Source organism: Manis javanica, chromosome 5 (genome assembly GCF_040802235.1).
Source record: "Manis javanica isolate MJ-LG chromosome 5, MJ_LKY, whole genome shotgun sequence".
In the NCBI taxonomy this organism is placed as follows: domain Eukaryota; kingdom Metazoa; phylum Chordata; class Mammalia; order Pholidota; family Manidae; genus Manis; species Manis javanica.
In genome coordinates this window covers 101,122,331-101,146,625 of record NC_133160.1, presented here as the reverse complement: position 1 = coordinate 101,146,625, position 24,295 = coordinate 101,122,331, and the positions used below count along the sequence as shown (strand labels likewise).

At 39.0% G+C, this 24,295-nt stretch overlaps 1 protein-coding gene and 1 long non-coding RNA gene across 19 annotated transcripts in view; one reads left to right on the top strand and one right to left on the bottom strand.

Annotated features, from left to right (window-relative positions):
* Positions 1–16,420, bottom strand: part of LOC140849593 (uncharacterized) — a 32,357-nt gene extending 15,937 nt beyond the window's left edge. For both annotated transcript variants that reach the window (XR_012131661.1, XR_012131662.1), the window contains exon 1: positions 16,284–16,420. This is a non-coding gene — a long non-coding RNA (uncharacterized lncRNA). The remainder of the gene's footprint in view (positions 1–16,283) is intronic.
* A 235-nt stretch (positions 16,421–16,655) lies between these two features.
* The window catches only part of HERC3 (HECT and RLD domain containing E3 ubiquitin protein ligase 3), a 119,730-nt gene continuing 112,090 nt past the window's right edge, over positions 16,656–24,295 (top strand). For 6 of the 17 annotated variants that reach the window (XM_037020104.2, XM_037020100.2, XM_037020108.2 and 3 more), the window contains exon 1: positions 16,660–16,791. Coding sequence is in view for 1 of the 17 variants with exons in the window: in XM_037020111.2 (XP_036876006.2) it covers positions 19,181–19,190 (10 nt within the window). In the remaining 16 variants the exon portion in view is untranslated. Of the gene's footprint in view, positions 16,792–17,561; positions 17,698–19,089; positions 19,191–24,295 lie in introns of those variants that run through there. The other 11 variants (XM_037020111.2, XM_037020110.2, XM_037020101.2 and 8 more) reach the window with 6 other exon arrangements.

Sequence of the window (24,295 nt, the reverse complement as noted above, 5' to 3'; positions counted from 1 at the left end):
CTGCTTCTTTTCATCTCTACTGCCATTGTCTGAACCCAAGCCACCACCATTTCTAGCCTGGATAACCTTCTAATCGATCTTTCTAATCCTGTTATTGCTCCCCCTCCATCCCTTGCCATCTCTCCAGGAATCAGTGATCTGCTTAAAACCACTCAGTGGCTTTTCCTTGCACATATAATAAAGTCAAGATCCCTATTAGGCTCTGCATAAAATGCCCCTGCCTTTTTTTCAATATTTATCTCCTGCCACTCCCCCTCTCTGCCCACTCTACTCTAGCCACACGGGCTATCTGGCAATGCTCTCAGTGCCTTGACAATGACAAGCTCTTCTCAGCCTCAGAACTTTCACACATGCTGTTCTCTGTGCTAACGATGCTCTTCCTCTGCCTGGTGTCACCTTACATCCTTAAGATTTAAACTTATGAACTAGCAGAAAAATAGATCAGGAAAACAATTCCATTTACAACTGCATCAAAAAGAATAAAATACCTAGGAAAAAACCTAACCAAGGAGGTGAAAGACCTGTACTCTGAAAACTATAAGACACTCATGAGAGAAAGTAAAGAAAACACAAATAAGTAGAAATCTGTTCCATGCTCTTGGATAGGAAGAATTAATATTGTCAAAATGGCCATCCAGCCCAAAGCAATTTACAGATTCAGTGTAATCCCTATCAAAATTCCAACACCATTTTTCAATGAACTAGAACAAATAGTTCTAAAATTCATAAGGAACCACAAAAAGACCCTGGATAGCCAAAGCAATCCTGAGAAAGAAGAACAAAGCTGGAGGGATTATGCTCCCTGACTTCAAGCTATGCTACAAAGCCCCAGTAATAAAAACAATATGGTACTGGCACAAGAACAGACCCATAGACCAATGAAACAGAATAGAGAGCCCAGATATAAACCCATGCATTTATAATCAATTAATATACAATAAAGCAGATATGAATTTTCAACGGGGAAAAGACAATCTCTTAACTGGTGTTGGGAAGACTGGACAGCTACATGCAAGAGAATGAAACTGGATTACTGCCTAACTCCATACACAAAAGTAAGTTCAAAATGGATCATAGACCTGAATATAAGACATGAAACCATAAAATTCATAGAAGAAAACATAGGCAAAAATCTCTTGAACATAAATATTCACATTTTTTTCCTGGACACATCTCCTCAGTCAAGGGAAACAAAATAAAAAATGAATAAGTGGGATTATATCAAACTAAAAAGTTTCTGTACAGCAAAGGACACCATCAGCAGAACAAAAGGCAACCTACAATATGGGAGAATATATTTGTAAATGATTTATCTGATAAAGGTTTAACATCCAAAATATATAAAGAGCTCATATGTCTCAACACCAAAAAAAAAATTTACCCAATTAAAAAATGGGTGGAGGACTTGAACAGACATTTCTCCAAAGAAGGAATATAGATGGCTAACAGGCACACGAAAAGACTCTCCACATCGCTAATCATCAGGGAAATGCAAAGCAAAACCACAGTGAACTATCACCTCACACCAGTTAGAATGACCACTACCCAAAAGATAAGAAATAACAAGTTGGTGAGGATGTGAAGAAAAGAGAACCATCCTATACTGTCAGTGGAAATGCAAATTGATGCAGCCACTTGGAAAGCAGTATGGAGGTTTCTCAAAAAACTATAAATAGAAATACCACTCAACCCAGCAATTGTACTTCCAGGAACTTACCAGAAGAAAACAAAATCTCTGATCCAAAAAGATATATGCACCCCTATGTTTATTGCTGCATTATTTACAATAGCCAAGTTATGACAGCAAACTTAGTGTCCATCAATAGATGAATGGATAAAGAAGAGGTGGTACATATACACACTGGACTATAAGTCAGCCACAAATAGAAAATAAATCCTGCCATTTGCAACAGCATGGATGGATCTAGAGGGTATTCTGCTCCATTAAATAAGCCAGGCAGAGAAAGACAAATACCATATGGTTTCACTTATTTGTGGAATATAAATGCAAAACAAAACAGCAGCAGACTCATTAGACACTGAGAAGGTGTTTGTGGTTACCATGGAGGAGGATTTGGGGTAGGTGGGTGGGGAAGGTGAGGGGGAAAAAGGCACACAAAAATTCTCAATCATAACATAGGTTGGTCATGGGGATACTAGTACAGCATGTAGAATGTAGTCACTGATTCTGTAACATATTCCTATGTTGACAGATAGTAGCTGTACTACTGGAGGTGAGGATGTAATAATATGGGAACCACTGTGTTGTATACTTGAAACTGATATAAGACTATTAATTTTTTATTTTATTTTGCTATCATTAATGTACAATTACATGAACAACATTTTGGTTACTAGACTCCCCTATTATCAAGTCCCCACCACATACCCCATTACACTCACTGTCCATCAGCCTAGTAAAGACTATGTTAATTTAAAAATAATTAAAGCTTAAATTTTTCTCTTTAGGGAGGATACCTTGGAAATGCTGGACTGGTTTCTCCATTAATGTATGTGCATGCATGTGTGTTTTATTTAATCAAGACTTTGCTATTTTTTTGAGTTTTTTTTCTTATTGAAAAAGTGCTTGTCATATAGTAGAGATGTTTTTCCAATAAGATGTTGCCTTTTAACTTTTTTGAAGTTTAATTTTATGGTTAAAGTTCCAGGTATTAAAGCCCACCAATATTTTCCATTTTGTGTCATGGTACTAGGCTAGAGAGTCCTCCAATGCAGAATTTCATAAGTAATCCATTTTTTTCTGAAAGTTTGTTGTTATTTCTTAAACTTACCTGGAATTAATTTGCAATATGGTGTAAGGGAGGAATTTATCTTTTTTCCTCAAATGGGATTTCTTCTCTCATGCAAGGAGGAGGAGCTGCTATGGATTGGTAAAGTTAAAGGACACTAACTGGGTCATGCTTTCTCAGAGCAGAGTCTGGTGGTAGAGGAATAAATACGGTTGTAGTGGACATTAAAATAGCAAGATCTGAGACTCTGATTTGGATGTTGGGGCAGAAATAGAGGAAATAGGCTACTGTTTTGCTAGGCTAATGAGGTTAGGCAAAGGTACTTTTTTACCAAGTTCCAGATCAGCTCCCTAATCTGCCTTGAGGTCTGTCATTAAAGCCTTAGTTACTAACAAGTGATTTTCTTTTGTTTTTTTTTAGCAAGTTTTTATTTTTACTGGCATCTTTCTTTGTGCATTTATTTCCATTGTGGACCCCAAGGGAAGAGGTTGCTGACCTGGACTAGGATTTGGATATTTCTGGTCAAAGACCATATTAATTTCATCTTCCCATTTTCCACTTTAATTTACATTTGTTTCTGAGAGTATATTTCATTACCTTTAATCAAATGGACATTTATATAGGTGCTCCATTTATATTTTGATTTGATTTTTTTCATTAAAACAAAAGATATTTATGCTTATGTTTATGTAAAATGGGATTATAATAACACAAGTACTTTCAAGTAATAGCTGTGGTTGAATTATATCTAGCAATTACTGGGGAAAACTTTTCTGTCTCCATAAACAGACTTATGTTATCATAAATGGGCACCATAGAATGGTGATAACAAAGTGAGAGCAGTGTTTGAATAAACAATTTAAAAGGTAAGAAAGAGTTACTTGTTGGTCAAATTCATGTTTCACCCTATTCACAGAATTATAGGAATAGAAAATTCTAGGGCTTCAAAGGATTTTAGAGATCATCAAACACAATCTCTTCATTTTTCGGATGATAAATTAGGATTAAAGGAGGCAATGTGACAGGCAGGTTCTTGAACACTAGAAGATTCATTCCTTGTGCCAATCCTTGATGAAGTGCAGTTACTTGCCAACAATTGTCCTTGGGTGTTTCCACAGTAAGTCAAGCATAAATCTTCTCTAAACAGTTAAAGAAATGTAAACAGTTTAATAGAAAAGAAAACATCCACTTGTATAACCAGAATGATGAACAAAAAGTAGCAAGGATAAGACTGGTGTTCTGAAAGCATTGGAATGTCCCTTTATGTTATCATAATTATCATAATCAACAATAGTGATAAAAGATGGACTTACTGAGCTTTCAATGTATATGCTATGTGTATAAGAAACAGTCTTCTCCCTGAAGGAATTTTCAAGATAGCTAAGGACATAGGTCATATACTAAAGAATATAAATAGAAGAAAAAGGAGGAAGAGATAACACTTATTGAAAGTTACATGCTGAGTGTCTTCAGGGCATTGTTATTACTTTGGGTCCTTGTAAGAACCCTATGATTAGGGTATGAGCATTACCAGTTTTATAGACAAGGATATAGAGGCAGGAGAAGGGAAAATGACTTCTCTGAGATCATATAGTGGGAAAGTGGTGAGAACATACCCAAAATAGCATGTAGTAAGTGCTAGCAGCATCATCTCAACAAAAGTGCTGTAGGAACTAAGTTGGACCTGTCGAAATGATGTCACGGAAGAGGTGTGACTTATGTCAGACTTGAGTACAATGGGAGAATTTTGGAGGTGAGTGGAGGGGTGATCTGAACAAATACATGAATATCCTTGGTTTATGTAGTTAGGGGGACAGTTTGGAGATTAGTCTGATAGGAGTGAACAATGCTGGGCCAAAGTAAGCTAGGGTGAGGGTCTTAGAATAGCTGTGGAGAACAGGATGAAGAGCTAAATTGTGATGAATATCTATCATATCTACAGTGGGCAGGGGAATTGGGAGAAAGGCTAGGATCAGGTAAGCCAGTAAGGGAAATGTTGAAGTAGTCCAGAGGTACAGATAAGGACCAAAATTAGGGTTGAGGAAAAGGTGATGTAAAGTGTGGTAGGCTGAATAATGGTCCCCCAAAGATGTCCATGTGCTAGTCCCTGGAACCTATGAATATGTTCTCTTCCATGGTAAAAGGGACTTTACAGATGTGACTAAGGATTTTGAGATGGGTGGATTAGCCTGGATTATCGAGGTGTGCCCTATTCAATCACAAGAGTCTTTAAAAGAGGGAGACAAGAGGACAAAAATTAGAAGGTGAAATTACTTTTGAATTAGAGATTTAAGTGATGTGGCCATGAGCTAAGGAATGTGGGCAGTTTCTAGAACTTGGAAGGGGTAAGAAACAGATTCTCCTCTGGAGTTTCCAGAAGCAATCAGCCTTGCCAATGCTTTGATTTTATCCCTGTGGAACTCTTTAAGCCCCCTGGCTTCCAGAAGTGTCAGATAATAACTTGTGTTGTTTTCAGCTGTTAAATTTGTGGTAATTTGTTACTACTGCAGCAATAGGAAACTAATACAGAGAGGAAGAGGTGGACATGAGGGAGAATTGAGGATCAAAGTAATTCCAAGATTCTGAGTTTAGATTATGAAGGCAATTGAAGGGGAATTAATTTCTGGGGAAAAGATGAGTTCAATTTTATATGTTTTGCTTGGGTTCCAAGGGAGGGCATCCAAAATTGAGTTTACCTTGTATAAGGGCTTGATTTTGAGGCTTCTAAAAGGGGTCCCTAGGAAGCAAAATGCAGCTCACACACTGTATAATGCTTATACCTTTTTGATCAATTATATCAACTAGAGATAAAGTCACCTCACTTAAAACTCCCCTAGGAGAGAATGGCCAAATATTAAGCCTTATTGTGTTTTTGTATGAATGAACTTATAAGGTTCTTAGATTTGGTAAGTTTTTGAGGAAAAGATTCATAATGAAGAGGAAGAGGAGTACATTGGTCCATCCCCAGATGCAAAGTGTCCATGAATACTTTTAGGATGGTGGTATTCAAGTTATGCAAATATATGTGCCATATTTGTGGAGACAATGTATAACTTTTGTCAGATTACCAAAAGAAGATCAAAAAAGAATATTAAGAATCATGTTCTAATGGCATGGAGTACTAGGGGGCAGAGGAGTAAGGTCAAAGGGGAAGAGGAAGCAGAAAGGACAACACACAGAAACACCAGTCTTTTCTTTTGCTGCAGCTCAGCACTGCTAATTCCTGCTCTTCTTTTCCCTTGCAAGACCCATTTCAGGGTGTTTGGTGTTTCTAGAACCCGTTTGCAAAGAGGTTGTAGTTGGTTCTTTTGAAAGTTACTTTCTTTGCTGACAATGTGTTCTTTTAAAGATACTGTTTTGTTTTTTTACATAATATTTCATCTATGTTTCTTGAAGAAGTTTTCTAAATACTAAAAATACTAATATCTCCACAAAATGGATGTTAAAATAACTCAGTAAATATTTATCATTGGCAATCTTTTTTCAAATAATAGACGAGGCATAGAATGCTTAGGTTACTTCCAATTAGCAGCAACTAATTTGTTTTTCAGTGAAATAAATAATCAAGAGTTCCTATTTGATCTCTAAGTAAACTGTTCCTGTAGGTAAATTTGGTATCACTCCTAAATATTGAAAATGTCCTTCTCAATGTAGTTTAGATTCAGCATAACAAAGTCCACTGAATGCTTCAGAAGCTGACTTTTGGAGACAGAATCTTTTCCCTAAGTAATTTATTTAGGTAACTGTTTCTGTATAGATCAAAACAAACAGTTTTCATTTTGTTTTGCAATTAAATGTTGACTTTTTAAAAAGTAAGATTATTAGTGTCAAGATTTCCTTTTAATTGTGTAAGGGAGTGGATGGAGTTTCCTATGCATATGATTGATTTTTCTGAGTCCTCTTCATAGACATGAAGTATTACTTTAACTTTCAGAGTCTTGCTTTATGGGATAAATATTAATTCAATAATAAAGTAAAATAAATTAAAATATTTTCAGTTTCTATTATTATAGTCATATCGAAAGGATACCTGCTCTGTTGAAATATCAAAAAAATACAATGATTTGTCTTTGAAATGACTAGAATTTCATCAAAGTCAAGGCAAGGCTTGTACAAGTTCTGTCTTATATAATTTATACGCTTTATGAGTGAAACTGATATGGAACTATGATTTGACTGCTAGTATAATGAAATATCAGGTGGAGAGAGACACTTTATGAAACAGATTTGGCTAACCTACATTTGCTTGCAAAGGCATGTGAATGCTTGTTGGAAAGATCTAGCTGGGCAGTACAGTTCCTCATACACCTTGACTAAGAACAGACTTTGTCAGTTTGGAATGTCATTCTTTTTTTGAGTTGACACTTTAAGAAGAATATAGATGAAGCTCTCAGAGGAAGAGAACTCTAAAGTAATACATCAGTCACTCAGTCATTCCTGGCAATCAACCTGGTGACAGATGCCACAGCTAGACTACATTGAAAGCCTATTTTCGATGCTTTAAGTAGCAACATACCTCTGTCCCATAAATTGGGTGGCTTAAAACAGCAGAAATTGATTATGTCACAATTCTGGAGGCTGAAGTCCAAAATCAAGGTGTTGGCAGTTTGGTTTCTCCTGTAGGCTCTGAGAGAGAATCTGTTCTCTTTGCCTCTCTCCTTGCTTCTGGTGGTTGTTTGGCATTTCTTGGCTTATCAACACATCATTCCAATCTCTGTCTACATCATCACATGGCATTTTTCCTGTGTGTCTGTGTGTTCACACGGTTTCTTATAAGGATAAGGACACCAGTTACTGGATTTAGGAACCTCCTAATCCAGTATGACCTCATCTTAATGAAATGAATTACATCTAGAAAGACCCTATTCCAAATAAGTTCACATTCTGAAGTTTCATGTAGATACAATTTACCGATGGTTCATCAACAAATTCATTTTCTTTGGTAAAGCCTGGGACATACTGGTACACATAACAAGGTGATTATGGCAAAGGTGATTGGACCACAATGGATATGGTAAGTCATGACACTGTTTTCTCTTTGAAAAATGGGTAAAAAAAGGCCTTCTCTGACTACCATTCTATTGTTGGATGACACAAATTCTGACACTTTGTATTTTATTTTTCTGTGGAATTCAGTGAACTATCAACTCATTGTTATTGGCTTGTGCATGTGTCCTGATGATGGAAATGATTAACAACAGTTTGTGTTTGTACAAAACTTCCTTTTTGGTACCTTTTATTTTTGGCAGGTGTGTGGGAGGACTGGGGGAATCACATGACATCAAACAGAATTCAACAAAGGACCAACAACTGCATTTTTATGCATTTAGGTAATTTTTGATATGAATATTGGGAAACAACTTACCTAAGGTAATTTTTAGATATGTGCCACACAGCTTTTAATTCTACTGGAAAAATTGTTTTTGTTCTATTTTTATTTGATTATGTCCTATGTGTTCTAGTTGAGACTTAAAGTGGCTTACAAAATTAATACAATAAGAAAGATAAAATGAAAACTAAAACAAAAAAAACCCCATTACTGGAAGAAAGTACAACATAGGGAATACAGTCAATATAGTGTAATATCTTTATATGTTAACAGATGGGAACTACACTATCAGGGTGAGCATTTTGTAGTATATATAATTGTTGAATCACTATATTGTACAACTGCAACCAATATAATACTGTATATTAATTTTATTTCAATAACAAAACAAAAACAAAAAGAGACAAAAGAGAAAAAAAATTAAGCAAAAAAACAAAAACAAAAAAACAACCGCATTCCTGGTAAGGGGGTTGGACAAAGGCCACTTAGCTTTTTTTGTGTATATATTTAACTGGTGCCACCTTTTGATAGGGAAAGTTGGGAGTACATTACAAAGCCTTAAAAGTCTATATTCTGCCTGACCTAGCTATTCTACTTCTAGGAGTTTGTATTGTGGAAACAATGAAGGGTGAAGGAAAATATTTAGCTATATACACTATATACTGCTATGTTGTTTCATTATTGAAAATAAACATGCAACAAGGGTTAAATTATAGTATATCCATTTTGTGAATATGTGCAATGTTTAAATTGATTTTGTAGAACAGTATTTAATTCTATTGAAAATGTTCAATATATTATTAAATTCAGAAAATACTGTGTAAAATATTATATATAAAATGAGTCACATTTAGAAGTGCATATACATGAATGGGGAAATGCCAAAGTATTAGGAACTAAAAACGGGTGGTGAAAGAAGAGACCATTTTAATTTTTTTCTTTTACGTATTTTACATATTTTATATAGTGATTATTTACTACACTTACAAAGAGAAAAGCAAGTTTTTTTTTAAGTAGGTAAGAAAATAAGTACAATGGGAAAATGACAGGAAAGTTAAAATGAACCTTGAAATGAGGTTACTGCTCAAAACGAAGTAAGATTTTATACAGATGGGACATACATTTTGCTCTAGGCTTTCCAAAGCAAATGGAGAGAGGGAAATGGAACCAGCTATAGTATCTGTAAGATACTATTGTATCTTAAGTAGCTATAAGGTAAGGACAATTTTCTTTTTTAATTTTGGTATCCTTAATCTACAATTACATGAGCAACATTGTGGTCACTAGGCTCCCCCTATTATCAAGTCCCCACCACATACCCCATTTACAGTAACTGTCCATGAGCATAGTAAGATGCTATAGAACCACTAGTCTTCTCTGTGTTGTACTGCCTTCCCCGTGACCCCCTACATTATGTGTGCTAATCGTAATGCCCCTTTTTCCCCCCTTGTCCCTCCCTTCCCAACCATCCTCCCCCGTCCCTTTCCCTTTGGTAACTGTTAGTCCATTCTTGGGTTCTGTGAGTCTGCTGCTGTTATATTTCTTCACTTTTTTTCTTTGTTCTTATACTCCACATATAAGTGAAATCATTTGATACTTGTCTTTCTCCACCTGGCTTATTTCACTGAGCAAAATACCCTCCAGCTCCATCCATGTTGTTGCGAATGGTAGGATTTGTTTTCTTCTTATGGCTGAGTAATATTCCATTGTGTATATGTACCACATCTTCTTTATCCATTCATCTACTGATGGACACTTAGGTTGCTTCCATTTCTTGGCTATTGTAAATAGTGCTCTGATAAACATAGGGGTGCATATGTCTTTTTCAAACTGGGCTGCTGCATTCTTAGGGGATGTTCCTAGGAGTGAAATTCCTGGGTCAAATAGAATTTCTATTTTTAGTTTTTGAGGAACCTCCATACTGCTTTCCACAATGGTTGAACTAATTTACATTCACACCAGCAGCACAGGAGGGTTCTTCTTTCTCCACACCCTCACCAACATTTGTTGTTCTTTGTCTTTTGGATGGTGGCCATCCTTACTGGTGTGAGGTGATATCTTATTGTGGTTTTAATTTACATTTCTCTGATGATTAGCGATGTGGAGCATCTTTTCATATGCCTGTTGGCCATCTGAATTTCTTCTTTGGAGAAGTGTCTGTTCAGATCCTCTGCCCATTTTTTAATTGAATTATTTGCTTTTTGTTTGTTGAGGTGCGTGAGCTCTTTATATATTTTGGATGTCAACCTTTTATCAGATATGTCATTTATGAATATATTCTCCCATAATGTAGGATGTCTTTTGTTCTAGTGATGGTGTCCTTTGTTGTACAGAAGCTTCTCAGCTTGACATCGTCCCACTTGTTCATTTTTACTTTTGTTTCCCTTGCCCAGGGAGCCATGTTCATAAAGAAGTAGCTCATGTTTATGTCCAAGAGATTTTTGCCTATGTTTTTTCCTAAGAGTTTTGTGGTTTCATGACTTATATTCAGGTCTTTGATCCATTTCGAATTTACTTTTGTGTATGAGGTTAGACAATGATCCAGTTTCATTCTCTTACATGTAGCTGTCCAGTTTTGCCAACACCAGCTGTTGAAGAGGCTTTAATTGTCCCATTGCATATCCATGGCTCCTTTATGGTATATTAATTGAGCATATGTTTGGGTTAATATCTGGACTCTCTATTCTGTTCCACTGATCTGTTGGTCTGTTCTTGTGCCAGTATCAAATTGTCTTGATTAGTGTGGCTTTGCAGTAGAGCTTGAATTTGGGAAGGAGGATACCCCCTGCTTTATTCTTCCTTCTCAGGATTACTTTAGCTATTCGGGGACTCTTGTGGTTCCATATGAATTTTAGAACTATTTGTTGCAGTTTGTTGAAGAATGCTGTTGGTATTTTGATAGGAATTGCATTGAATCTGTAGATTGCTTTAGGCAGGATGACCATTTTAACAATATTAATTCTTCCTAGCCAAGACCATGGGATGAGTTTCCATTTGTTAGTGTTCTCTTTAATTTCTCTTAAGAGTGTCTTATAGTTTTCAGGGTATAGGTCTTTCACTTCCTTGGTTAGGTTTATTCCTAGGTATTTTATTCTTTTTGATGCATTTGTGAATGGAATTGTTTTCCTGATTTCTTTTCCTGTTAATTCATCATTAGTATGTAGGAAAGTGACAGATTTCTGTGTATTAATCTTGTATCCTGCAACTGCTGAATTCAGATATTAGATCTAGTAGTTTTGGTGTGCATTCTTTAGGGTTTTTTTATGTACAATATCATGTCATCTGCAAATAGTGACAGTTTGACTTCTTTACCAATCTGGATGCCTTGTATTTCTTTGTTTTGTCTGATTGCCATGGCTAGGACCTCCAGTACTATGTTGAATAGAAGTGGGGAGAGTGGGTATGCCTGCCTTGTTCCTGATCTTAGGTGAAAACCTTTCAGCTTCTCGCTGTTAAGTATAATGTTGGCTGTGGGTTTGTCATATATGGCCTTTATCATGTTGAGGTACTTGCCCACTATACCCATTTTGTTGAGAGTTTTTATCATGAATGGATGTTGAATTTTGTCGAATGCTTTTTCAGCATCTATGGAGATGATCATGTGGCTTTTGTCCTTCTTTTTGTTTATGTGGTGGATGATGTTGATGGATTTTTGAGTGTTGTACCATCCTTACATCCCTGGGATGAATCCCACTTGATCATGGTGTATGATCCTCTTGATGTCTTTTTGAATTTGGTTTGCTAATATTTTGTTGAGTATTTTTGCATCTATGTTAATCCGGGATATTGGTCTGTAATTTTCTTTTTTTGTGGTGTCTTTGCCTGGTTTTGATATTAGGGTGATGCTGGCTTTATAGAATGAGTTTGGAAGTATTCCCTCTTCTATTTTTTGGAAAACTTTAAGGAGAATGGGTATTATGTCTTCTTTATATGTGTGATAAAATTCAGCGGAGAATGCAGCTGGCCTAGGAGTTTTGTTTTTGGGTAGTTTTTTGATTACCGATTCAATTTCACTGCTGTTATTGGTCTGTTTAGATTTTCTGTTTCTTCCTGGGTCAGTTTTGGAAGACTGTATTTTTCAAGGAAGTTGTCCATATCTTCTAGGTTATCCCGATTGTTAGCATATAGATTTTCATAGTATTCTCTAATAATCCTTTGTATTTCTGTGGGGTCCATTGTGATTTTTCCTTTCTCATTTCTGATTCTGTTTATGTGTGTAGATTCTAGGTAAGGACAATTTGTTGGTCAACGATGTCAAAGTAAATATAATGGCTGATTTCACTAGGCTTTTAACTACATGCAAGAAGAAAAAATGCTAAAGGCCAACAGAAAATTAAATACCAGTTATTGGTTCTCTTTTATATAAAGGGTAGCCCTACAGTTTGGAAATATAAACAATACAATTTTTTTTTAAAGATTTGCGTTAAGTAAATTATCATATGCTGTATTATGGGTCAGCTTTACAGATAGATCCTTTTTGCTTACTTCTGAACTGTGCCAAAGTTATAGGTTTATTTAGTAAAAATGAGAGGGATAAATCAGCTGAAGCAACATATTACAGATGCTTCTGCTAGGATTAAGGAAAATGTAGTACACTCATTGCAATCTGAACTGTGCTTGCTACAGGAATAATACATTTATCATGTCATGGGATGTCAGTGAATATATCATGTATTTTTAATATTAAAATAACAAATCATTTATTATACAGATTTGCCTGTGTTTCCAGCATTTATGGCCAATTGATATAACCAACTAATATTGATTATATGTATGCACTTTTGAAATTCCATAGGTTCACTTTAGCCTATTTTCTAGAATAATATTCCTTAAATTTCATTTGAACCAAATTTACTGAAACTTCAGAGAAAGGGGTTTTTGCATTTTGATGACTTTATTTTGATTTGACATAAGTAAACTGCTGAAGAATTTGTTTTTTTGCATCAGAAAGGTAAAACAGCTGCATGATTTTGGGGAGTTAAAATATATGCATGCTATGCAGCTACACAGTGCCAGACATCCTGTTAGCTGGCATTCCTCCAAATACTCATTTTGTCAGTGTGCTCAGAGTGGGAGGCTGGATGCTCCTTCCAAGAATACAGGTTTTGGGGCCTTGTGAAGAGAGAAAGCTTTCATGAAATCTGTAACTTCCTAAAGGCTTTATTGCATGCAATCTTTAGGGTCAAGCTAACACTCACCCTAAAGGCTTTCATAGGAAATGTTCAACCATTCCATCATGTTAACATTAATTAATTTTAACCTGTATGATAGTGAGTTCCTTACATGTAAAATAAGGTGTTTGTGCTTTATCCACATGGCTTGACAAGAAAAAAAGCAAACTTAAACTATGAATAGTTTCAAGAAAAACAAAGGAATAGTCATAATGGTTATTAGCTCTTTGTGGTAAGGAACGATGCTTCTTGTCCAGTAACACAACTACAGATGACATTCAATAAATACTTAATGGTTATTTGATTGATGGCAATATTAATTTACTGTGATATCTTTCTTCCAAGTCATTCTTCACATTAATAAATTAATGCTGTTGGTTATAGAATAATTTTCAGTGAATTTATATAATTTAGCCTGGGTACATATAAGCCTCTTGGATAAAGTGTGTTAACCAAAAACAGTGAAAAATGTTTTACAATCAATTTTTCCCTTGAGTTTCAACTAGACTGACAAAATGTGTATGTTTTTAGGGGTAAGGTGAGAATCACTTTTGTAATTACGTAGCTTTACAGGGTACACACAAAGTACTTGTCAAATAATCTGTGCTTTCCCTTCCTAGAGGTGAAGACTCTTACTTTTTAAAACTATGCCTGAAAGACAGAATGTTGTGGCTGACCTGTTTTTCCTCCCACAAGTTTGATTCAAGATATCAGAAGTCTAAGTTTACCAAGTGAACGTTTGTCTGCTGGACAAGTAAGTCAAACATAGAAAACAATCATCATTAAATAGTATTCCTACTGTACTGAAAAATTTACTTCAATTAAAATAGGCATTTGCATTTCAAGGAGGGAGCTGGGAAGAAGGTAAATTGGCTTCTGTTAGAAGGGCAGTAGCTCTGGGAATAATTCCCTTTGTCACTGGGGATTCCACATCTGCACAGTGCTGGAGGACCACATGACCCCTTCTGCCTGTCAAAGGTTATAGTTAGAATTTATTACACCTTTTCTTATTTCTTTATTTTTCATTTTCCAACTTTTTAAATGTAAACTTTTCAACCATACAGAGAAACTGGATGTACAATGAACATCCTTTTTTCTACCATGTAGAGTCTATAATTAGTATTTTGCTACACTGAATTTGTCAACATATGTATCCATCTATCCATGTCTCCATCCATTCTTCAATCCATCTTTTATAATATACATTTCAAAATAAATTGCAGACAACAGCACATTTCCTGCCAAATACTTAAGCATGCATGGCATTAACTGGAGCTCAGTTTTGTTTACAGTTCCTTCTTGGGTTAAATCTTTCATTTTTAACATGAATATTTTTATTTCATAAAATGTATCATGGTTAACAACTATATAGCCTTTGGAATGATTATAATTGGTTAATGTTTGCCTCCCTCTCCTCTACAAGGCAACAGGGACTGTGTCACCAACATATCCACAGGGCCTGGTATTATAGTAGATGGTCAATATACAGTAAGCTTGTGAGGGAACAGATGGGAAGTCAGAAAGAAATGGGTGGAAGAGGGAGCTATAAAAATGGAAAGAGAAAGTAAACTATGGCTTCTTCAAACCAGTTTAAGTGTCTGCTGTGATGACTATTGGTGCTGGGCCATTTAAAGCCATTTTGGTACATGGAGCAGGCCCTTGCTGAGGAAATTGCCAGTTTGTGTTGGTTCAATTAAGAAAACAAAATGAAGTACTATGGGTATCTTCACTGATTGTTCTGCATATTAAGTAAGTTCCCAAGGTTCGGACTGTTTATTTGCTAAGGAAGCTTAAAGTATCTCAATTTGTAGTTTAGATATTTGCTAAGGAAGCTTAAAGTATCTCAATTTGTAGTTTAGACATCATTCCTATTCCACCTCCATGTCTGAGTTTTTGATGACCAACTTTTTCCTTAAGAGGAAATTTCATATGAAAAACACTTGAGCCATGGGCCAGATATATTGACCTAAGCGCTGATTGATTACAAACCTTATGTTTGACACAAGAAAATAGACTCTCACTTTTCAACCATGGGGAACTTCCTACCACGACTCCTCTTTGGCCATTACCCCAGTTCTTTTTGGCAATACCATCTCTAAATTGGGAATAAGTCTTTGTGAAAGAACTGGACTTCTGTGAAACTGCCACACCTCTGGAGCATGAGGGAGTTGTCTTAATTTTGTCCCCAGTGTTTGTAAAGGTGTCCAGTGTGATTCAAACTTCAAAGGTTGGAATCATTTTTAGATGACCTTAGTTACCTGATAACAGATTTTGCTCTTATCTTTCTTGACTCAGGTGCATTTGACAACTTGCCTTACATCACTCAGAGTTCATATGCCAGCCAACAGTGCCCCATACCCAGGATACACCACACCTCAAAACTTTTATTCTGCTTGTCAATCTATGAGATTCTGAGAACTAACCTGAGTTGAACGTCGTTGGAAGGAACCTGGCCTTAAAAATCCTCCCGGTTCAAATGTCAGATTATAAAAATTCTTCCATTAGGTAAGTCATTCCTTGGATTAAAGTAGTACCTTCCCGGTATTTTGTTACTGTGTTTCAAATTCTAAGGAGTTGGAGGGACAGCAAAACATGAAGTCACATTTGTGAGAATGTTTTCTTCAAAATATTATCTGTGGATCGTACAAGGATCAGGGGAACTCTGAAAACACTGTGACCTTGGAGAGGAGGAGGAAGCTCTGAGTGCCAGGGAAAGTAAGGCAGGAAAAAAGTTCTTTATGCACTACCGGATTTTAGGCCACATACGTCTTTTCCCTGCTCAGTTACTTCTTTCCATGCCCTCCCAGCCACCACCTTCCAATCTTCTCCACGCCCTCCTTGCATCCGCAACACAGCTGTCCTCTTTCACCCCAACTTCCCAGGCGCCTGGCAGCACCGGCCTCAGCACCCGGCTTCCTTCCCGCCTCTCCCACGGCGCAGCCCCGCGTTTCGGCGCTGCGCTTCTTCCAGTCTTCCGAAGGCGAGTGAAACAGAAGACTCCTCCTTCGTGGAAAAAAATGCTTAATAACTCACCTTCAGTTGTCACCCTGTAGCGTTTCCCCTATGCCGAGGAGTTTTTGGTCACCTTTTCATAAATAAGAGTCCAGAATCTGAAAAACCAACTGCTGGTCAGTCCCGCTCGCTTCCCTGCCAATGAAAATCAATCCTACTCCGGCGCGGACGAACTCTTGAAGCCGGGGCTGGGGCGACAGACAACCGTGCTGCTGTCCCCTCGCCGGGCGCGCAGGTCCTGTCACCTCGGGCCGCCCCCGCCTCCCGCCGGGGCCAGGACCTCTCCCCGCCTACCGCCCCCGGGCCTCGCCGTCCCTCCTCTCGCTCCGCCGCCGCCGCCATTGGTGTGGGCCTCTCCAGAAGGGCGCTCATTGGCCGCGGGGGCAGTCATTTACCCAGTGCATTCCGCCGCTCGCAGGCTTGTGGGGAAACTTCCTTATTATTGTGACGCCGAAAACGGAGAAACCCCGGCCGGACCTGAGGGGCTGTCGCAGTCGGAAATCCCAGCGGCAGTTCGGCGGGCACGGAGGTGCGCGGGGCGGGGGCTGGGGTTCCAGGGAGGAGGGGACCGCGGAGCTGCAGCCCGGCGGCTGTCGGGGCCGGTGGGGCACCGCTGTGAGCGCGCGGCTCCCGGAGGGGCGGCTGCGGCTGCGGCTGCGGCGCGCTCTCCACCACAACCTGGGACCCGGCGCGCGCGGAGGTCGGGCGCGGCGCCTGCAGTGCCTGCGGGTCGCGGGTGGCGGGGTTGCGCCGGGGCGGGCGCGCGGGTCGCGGGGCACCCGTGGGTTTCGCGTCCGCCTCCCTGGCCTTCTGCCGGCTCGCCCTCTCACCAGAAGAACCCCCGCGCCTGGAAAGGCCGGAAGCGGCTTCAAAAAACGGGAGCGCCCTCCACCCGGACGCAGCTGTCTGCAGACCAGGAGGAATTGCGACGCCGAAAGTCAAAAAACAGGACCCTCCCCTTTCTCCTCGTCTGCCCTATTTCAGTTCTGGGGCTCCAGTGACACCCTCGCAGCGAGGGGGCGCGGACGCCTCCTCGCGGGATGGGAGCCAGCGAGGCCTCAGCGTTTTGGGGAACACCCGCGGCCGCGAGGAGTTTGCGCTGAGGACGCGGGGCTCGGTGTCCGCGGTGACAGCGCCGGTGGGGCCGGGGCGCCCGGCACCACCCACCTCCTGGAGGCCGGGCCGCCTGGCCTCGCCCGTGTCCGCCTGCTGGGCGGAGCCGGGGCGAGGGTGTATTACCGCACATTTGTGCGCAGCCGGGCGCGGGGGTGTCAGGCTCGTGGACGTTCGGGGGCAGGTGGCACTTTGAGTCATTTGTAAATGACTGGAGTAGGCAAAGTGGGACAAGTGACAGAGAAGGACGTGTGTAACCTGAAGCAGATGAGCCGGGGATGCTGCGGAGTCAGCACCTAAAGCAGCTCTGCATTGCTGCTGGGTATGCACTGTGGGCTCCGGGGATTATGTATTTGAACTTTGCTTTGGTCTATCACTGGTTCTGGCTGTTTTCTGATTACATTTTGCTTTAGCTTTTAAATCAACTCCTTACATTAAATTCATAGCTAAGCAAGCCTTCGAGGATTTTGCTTACATTGGTAACACACGGAATGTTTTAGGAAAGACGATTCAAGAGCTCTCTTCCATTTTTTTTGTGTGTTTTGGCTCTTTCCACAAATAGGAAGCTATTTCTAGAGCCTTTCATCTGAGGATTTGATAACATCAAGTGAGCTAATTTTAATTTTATATTGAGGAGAAAGAAAAGTGAAATAAAATGAGAATTAACAGCTTTTTAAAAGGCAGTGATTCTAGAAAAGAGATGTCTTAGTAGGCAGATGACTGTGAAGCTCTTTTTGTACTTTACGCTGGGGTGGGGAGTGGGAAATGGCATTATAAGTGAGAAAAGGTAATAATATATTTAACCCCCTTTTAAAGCAAGGTAGATGAATTCCACATCATTGTCTGACTACAACAGGCTAGGAACCTTCTGGAGAAAGTATGCAGGACTCAAGGAGAAAGGCTTGAAACCTCTTTGGTAAAACTCCTTTGGTATGAAAAAAAACCCAGTTGATTAGCATGCAGTTTTACTTGTTCATGGTGGAGCTTTTATTTTTGCAAAAAGAAAGGGAGTTTCTTATATGTTCCAAGTGGTGTAGTCGAAGCCATTGATTATACCATTTCATTCTGAGTAATAATTTCTTAAAATGTGAAGAATAGTCAAAACATTTTTTAAATATGTAAGAGTTGTACCCCTACTAGAGCTACAACATAGTTTTCCTGCAGTTTCAGAAGTAAAATAATATTCTCCAAATTGGATGGGATTTTCTACATAATAAGAAAGAAATAAAGTTATGACAGTATCTTAAAATTATGGAGGACTTTTTCTTTTGAGAGACTTAAGGTACCTCTCAGATAGTCTCATTTTATTTTGCATTAAAGAGGATGTGGTGATGAGAAAGAAGGCAAGATAAAAGAAAGCCTTCATAGCAGTTGCGGCAAAATATGCTCTACTGTGTATAGTATATGGAAAAATGGAAGAAAATGGACAAAATTGAATTGGTTTTCAAAAATTTCTCTTTAACCTAAATAGGAGATTTGAAATTTTCATTTTTCCTTTATATCTACTACAAATGCCAGGTATTTTTTAAGGTGCTCTTTAAGTCTCTAGTTCATTTTTAGAGGTGACATTTTCGTAATTGGTTAGAAGTTATCTTATTGGTGTTTAAACTTGGTGTTACTAGTCTTGAGGTACAGTGTTTGGGGAATATTCAAGCTTGTCGAATTTTAAGACACTCTTATTTTCAGAAGTTTACTTCTCATTTTTTTTTTTCAGTGACATGAAAACACTTTGCAGAGTTCTGTGGTTATTTCTGTAACTTGCAGATCTTCTGGGTGAGGTGGAACCATTCTAGCTTCTAGTCCAAATGCCAAGTGGTGAGTTACTTAATTTCTCTGAGGATTAAACACAATTATCTGTGTAAAAGGTTCCGGTTATTGTAGATGCCTAGAGAGGGACCTAAACAAATCCTTAATGACTTCCTTCTGCTGGGATGTAGTGAGGAGAGCAGGGTGCACCCAAGAGGGGGAAACCTAGTTTCTGGTCTCTGCCTCAGTAGCTTATTTCTCAGAGGGCCAAAGTTACTTGGCCACGGAAGGCCTCAGCTGTCTTTAAAATAAGGTTGGAAACATAAGTCTCTTGCCTAGAGTTTAGATCACATGGATTTGTCTTTTTAATAAGATGATCCCTTTGGTGATATGACTCTACCCTCTTTAGGCATTTATTACCTTTAGAAATAGTGCTTGCTGATGTCAGGGCCTGTGTTTCTGTTTGTGAACCAGTAAGGGAACTATTTCATTGTAACTCAGGGTGGACATAGAGGGAAGTCTGGCTAAATGTGTTGAGGTGGCTTCACTCATCCCTCATGTCTCTGGCTAACATAGGCTCCAGTTGCATGTATATATCAGCAGTAATTCAGCTAATAGGAGCTCCCTTACTGTGTGCAACATCTTTAAACGTTTATTTCCAAAACTGGAGAAATGGGTGTAGCTTGGCTTCAATTTGTTTGAGAGGCTGTGTAGCATCCCTGTTTAAGAGCATGGACTTTGGAGTCTAGTAGATGACGTTTGAATTCTGCCTTTGTCGCTTACTAAGTTTCCATTTCAGCCACTTGTTCACATGTTCTTGGGGAAGTGGTATAACCTTGGGATCATTCTAACGGGCAAATTAAATAATCTATGTAAACTATTTAGCAAGACTCAGACACACAATAGGCTTATAATATTGGTAATTATTACATTTTCTTTACTTAATAACTATTTATTGAACCCCTGCTGTGTGCCAGACACTTGTCTAGGGATAGAGAAATGAACAAAAGAGGCTCAGTCCTTCCTTCATGGAGCTTACATTGTTCAATTCTAGCATGCTGGTGACATTGAGAAACACCACTATTTAATGACAACTTAAAATGTAAAACACCTTTCTACTTTCAGATCTGCTGACGTGTGGTGAGGGGAGAGTGCATTTTAGAAGGGACGATATATGTTATTATTTTTTGTAACTGCATAAGGAATGCTTATCTATCACTACCTGGAAAACAGAACTATTAAAGAACCTAGATTGTGGGAGTTCTGGTTTTCCTCATATTTGGATTCAGCTCACTAAACAGTTTTCAAGCATCTGCTCTGTCCTGAGAACTGGAGATACAAAGAGGAGTAAAACCAGGTCCTCTCCATGGAGAAGCTCCCAGTGTGCATGGGTGGGGAATTGGTAGATGAGACACAAGAAGCAGTGACACTACCTCAATAGTACTTTTCATTTTCTTTTATTGTGAAGGATTTGTAAGCATCAAGTAATATATGTGCTGTATATGCTGGACAACAATAAAAGGACAAAGGCAGAACATTAGCCATGCTATTGAGGCTCCCTTTTGCCCCTTCCAGATTCTACTCTCCACCTCTGCTGTGCCCATAATCATTAACCTGTATTTATCATTTTCTTGCTTTTCTTCTTAGCTTTACCACCACTCATATTTTTATCATCAATTACTTGTTATACTTGCATTTGGACTTTGTAAAAATGCATCATCCTCTGAATTCTTCTGTGACTTCCTCCCTCTAACCCCAATACTGTTTTTAAGATATAGCTATTCTGATATTTGGAGGTGGAGTTCATTTGTTTTTCACCACTTACGGTATTCTATTTTATGCATGTGCTACAGTTTATCTGTTTTCTTATTGATAGACATTTGTGTTATTTTTGTCTTATCTGTTTCAAATAATGCTGAAATGAACATTCTAGCGCATAGGTCTTGAGGCATATGTTTCTTGTTGAATTGAACAGTAAGACAGCCACTAGCCATATGTGCCTATTTTATTAAAACTTCAGCTCTTCAATTGCATTAGCCACATTGCAAGTGTTCAGTAGCCACACATGGCTACCATCCTGGGAAGTGCAGGTATGTAATAGTTCCACTGTCACAAAAGTTCACAGTTTTCCAGGTTTCACTCTTCTTTGTATTTCTAGTTCTCCATGTAGTGCAAGAGCACCATAGATGCTTGGTAAGTTACACGGTGCTTGTTAAAGGCATGAGTGAAATTGCTGTGCTCTGGGGTGTTCCTATCTTCCTCTTCACTAGATAATGCCGACTTGTTTTCCAAAGTGATTATGCCAGTTTGCGCTCCCACCAGCTGTGTCAAAAGTCTCGGTTGCTCTATATCCTTGACTTGGCACTGTCGAACTTCAACTTTTGCCAGCCTGGTCAAGTGTCTTTTGAAGGCAGTGCGCAGCTTACACAGACAGTGGAGAGAGAATTCTACTAGCTTCACAAAACTCAGCACCGGCTTGTGAAGAAGGCACCACCCATGAGGGGACCAGCAGGGGAAGGGAAGGGATGTTTCCTATGTTGGTTGAAAGCATCAGGGGACCACAGTGAAGAGGAGAGAAAACAGCAAGGAGCGGATTCACATTGTTGAAACTGTCTTTGCCTTCTGTGCCATTTTTGCCTATGGTAGTAAAATTTAACAATAAAGCATATCATCAGATGAATCTTCTTTGTTACTGGACTGGATTTGAGTTTTGGTTCTAAACTGACTTAAAACTTGGATTTGGGGATGGCCTGCAGAGCACTGAAGCCTTGGACATTGCCTTTTCCTACCACCTACCCCCCATTTCCCACGAATCATTCAGATAATGGCTTCTACTCTTATTTGAAAGGAGGCTTCTTCCTGTCGTGAGATTAGAAGTACTGCCTGTGGGTTGTTCAGGTTTCAGCATGACTTTCAAACAAAGGAATGAGAATCAGCTGTTAGGTTGCTGTAGTCTGATGAATAAGACAAAGATGAGAAATTTCAGCTTGTCTTTTAGCATTCAACTCACTAGGACTGATAGAGATTCATCTTGCCCCCCTGCCCTCCCCAGAATTTAAAAGGAAATAGACTAGAAAACTTTCTCTTAGCAACCTTGAATCCACTTTCTGAAAGTTACAGCAGACGGTGGTACTGCTGCTTTGCTGTAGTGCAGATTTGGCGGGCACGGTTAATGCTAACTGCAGGCAGGGAGAAAGGAGTCACAGCCCCAGCCTGTTTGCTGGGGTCTCAGAGAAGAGCCCTGGGAGCAGGATTAACAGTGAGGACAGCAGCTGATACTTACTGGTCACTTGCTACTGTTTACCAGGCACCAGGCTAAGCACTGTTTACATGGATTTTCACATTAGGCCTCACAACCGTCCTGTCGCTCTCTTCTCCCCACTTTAAAGACAGGAAAACACACTTAAGTGTTAAATATCTTCCCCAGAGTTTCACAGCTAGCTTGTCGTTAATTCAGGACTTGAACTTTAGGCCTTTTGACCCTGAAACCCTGCTAAGATTATCCTGGATCGTTTTACCAAAATAGATGAGAAGTGCTGGGAAAAATACCAGGTGTGACATCAAGGGAACGAAATATCTTGTTATGGTGGGGAAATAAGGGGCAGGCATAAATGGAGAGACTGGGAGGGAGGTGGCATGGAACAGCCAAGGTGGCCGGGATAGATGCTGAACCATAGTGCAGTCTTTGCATATTCTTCTGCAGCACTTATGCATAATTGTGTGTTTTGAAGGAAAATAAAAGATTCTATTTCTCTAGGAGTAAGGGAGACAGTGAGTGAGAAAAAATGGGTAGGAGGACCTGGGAGATCAAAGTCCCAAGTGATGAAGAATATTGCTGAAGCTAGACTTTTAAATTCATGGATACTAGTAGCTACTAGATTTGGGGTCCACCTTGATGTACTTTTAAGCAAAAGTTGTATTGATGGCTGGCTTCTCTTCAATGCACTGTACTTCTCCCCTGAAAGCTAGATGATTTTAGTGCCTCCTATGTAGTTTTGGCAGAGCATCATGATGACTGAGACCGTATTTCCAATTATGGTTAATAATTCACTCATAGAAATATATCTTATTTGTGGTTGTGATTTAGTTACTTTGCTTAGTAGTTTTTATTTGACTTCTCGACAATTCCATTTCTACAACTCAGTTGGGAAGGATTTTTGAAGCTTTCTTAAACAGTAGTCCTATTTGTCTCTTTTCATAAATGGTTCCTACTAGCCAGTTATGGGCGATGCCATGCATCAGGCTGATTACCCAGGCTTGCATTTGGTCAAGACACCCAGAGTTCAGCTGACTGAAGGACTGACTCATGCTAAATGAACTTATAAGAAGCTCATAGATCCAGGATGCCAAATTAATAATGAGAAGTAGAAAGGCCAAGAAAGCCGGGATGCTTTGGTCAGCAGGTCACTGTGTTCTTTCCCCATAGTAGGATCTTGTTGGAAACCAAGTTATTTCAGGTTGCTTGTTAATCATGGAATCTAGGCAAGGCAAGTGACTCAGAATTTAATGACCAGTGTCATGGAGTCTGATCTACTTATGTCTGCTATTGGGCAGTGATTACTTAGCAGATCAACTAAGTTGAATGATCATGATGCCTTTCTCTCTGAGATAGGGCTAGAGACATTGGGAAGTTCTTACCCTGTCTATTTTCTAGACTCCTCATTATAAAGCATAATGGTCAAGAGCACTGGCTCTGGGCTTAAACTCTCTCTCTGCCACTACCTAGTTGTGTAATTGGATCAAGTCACTTCACTGTCTTGCTTTCTTTTTTCTATCCTTTATTTTTATTTTTTGGTTTCACTTTCTTCATCTATAAATTACAGATGGTAATAGTATACCTACCTCATAGAAGATTAAATGAGTTTATATCTGTGAAACACAGAAAAGAACCAGACTCAGAGTAAGCTCAAATTAATGTCTTGCCTGCTGTTGTTATTAAAGTCATTATTAATATCATCAGTCAGGAGTTTTTCTTTTTTCTTTAAGTGCCAGAAATCCAATTCAAATAATCTTAAGTAAACAAAAAAGACACTTAGACTATGTATAGTTGATTTTCATTGTTTATGGTAGTTATGTTTCATAAAGTTGCTGCAAACACAGAATTAGTGAATCCTAGCCATTGCTTGTGGGGTAAAAGAGGGTCAGTCAGGTTCCTGTGGGGAGCCTCTGGTCAA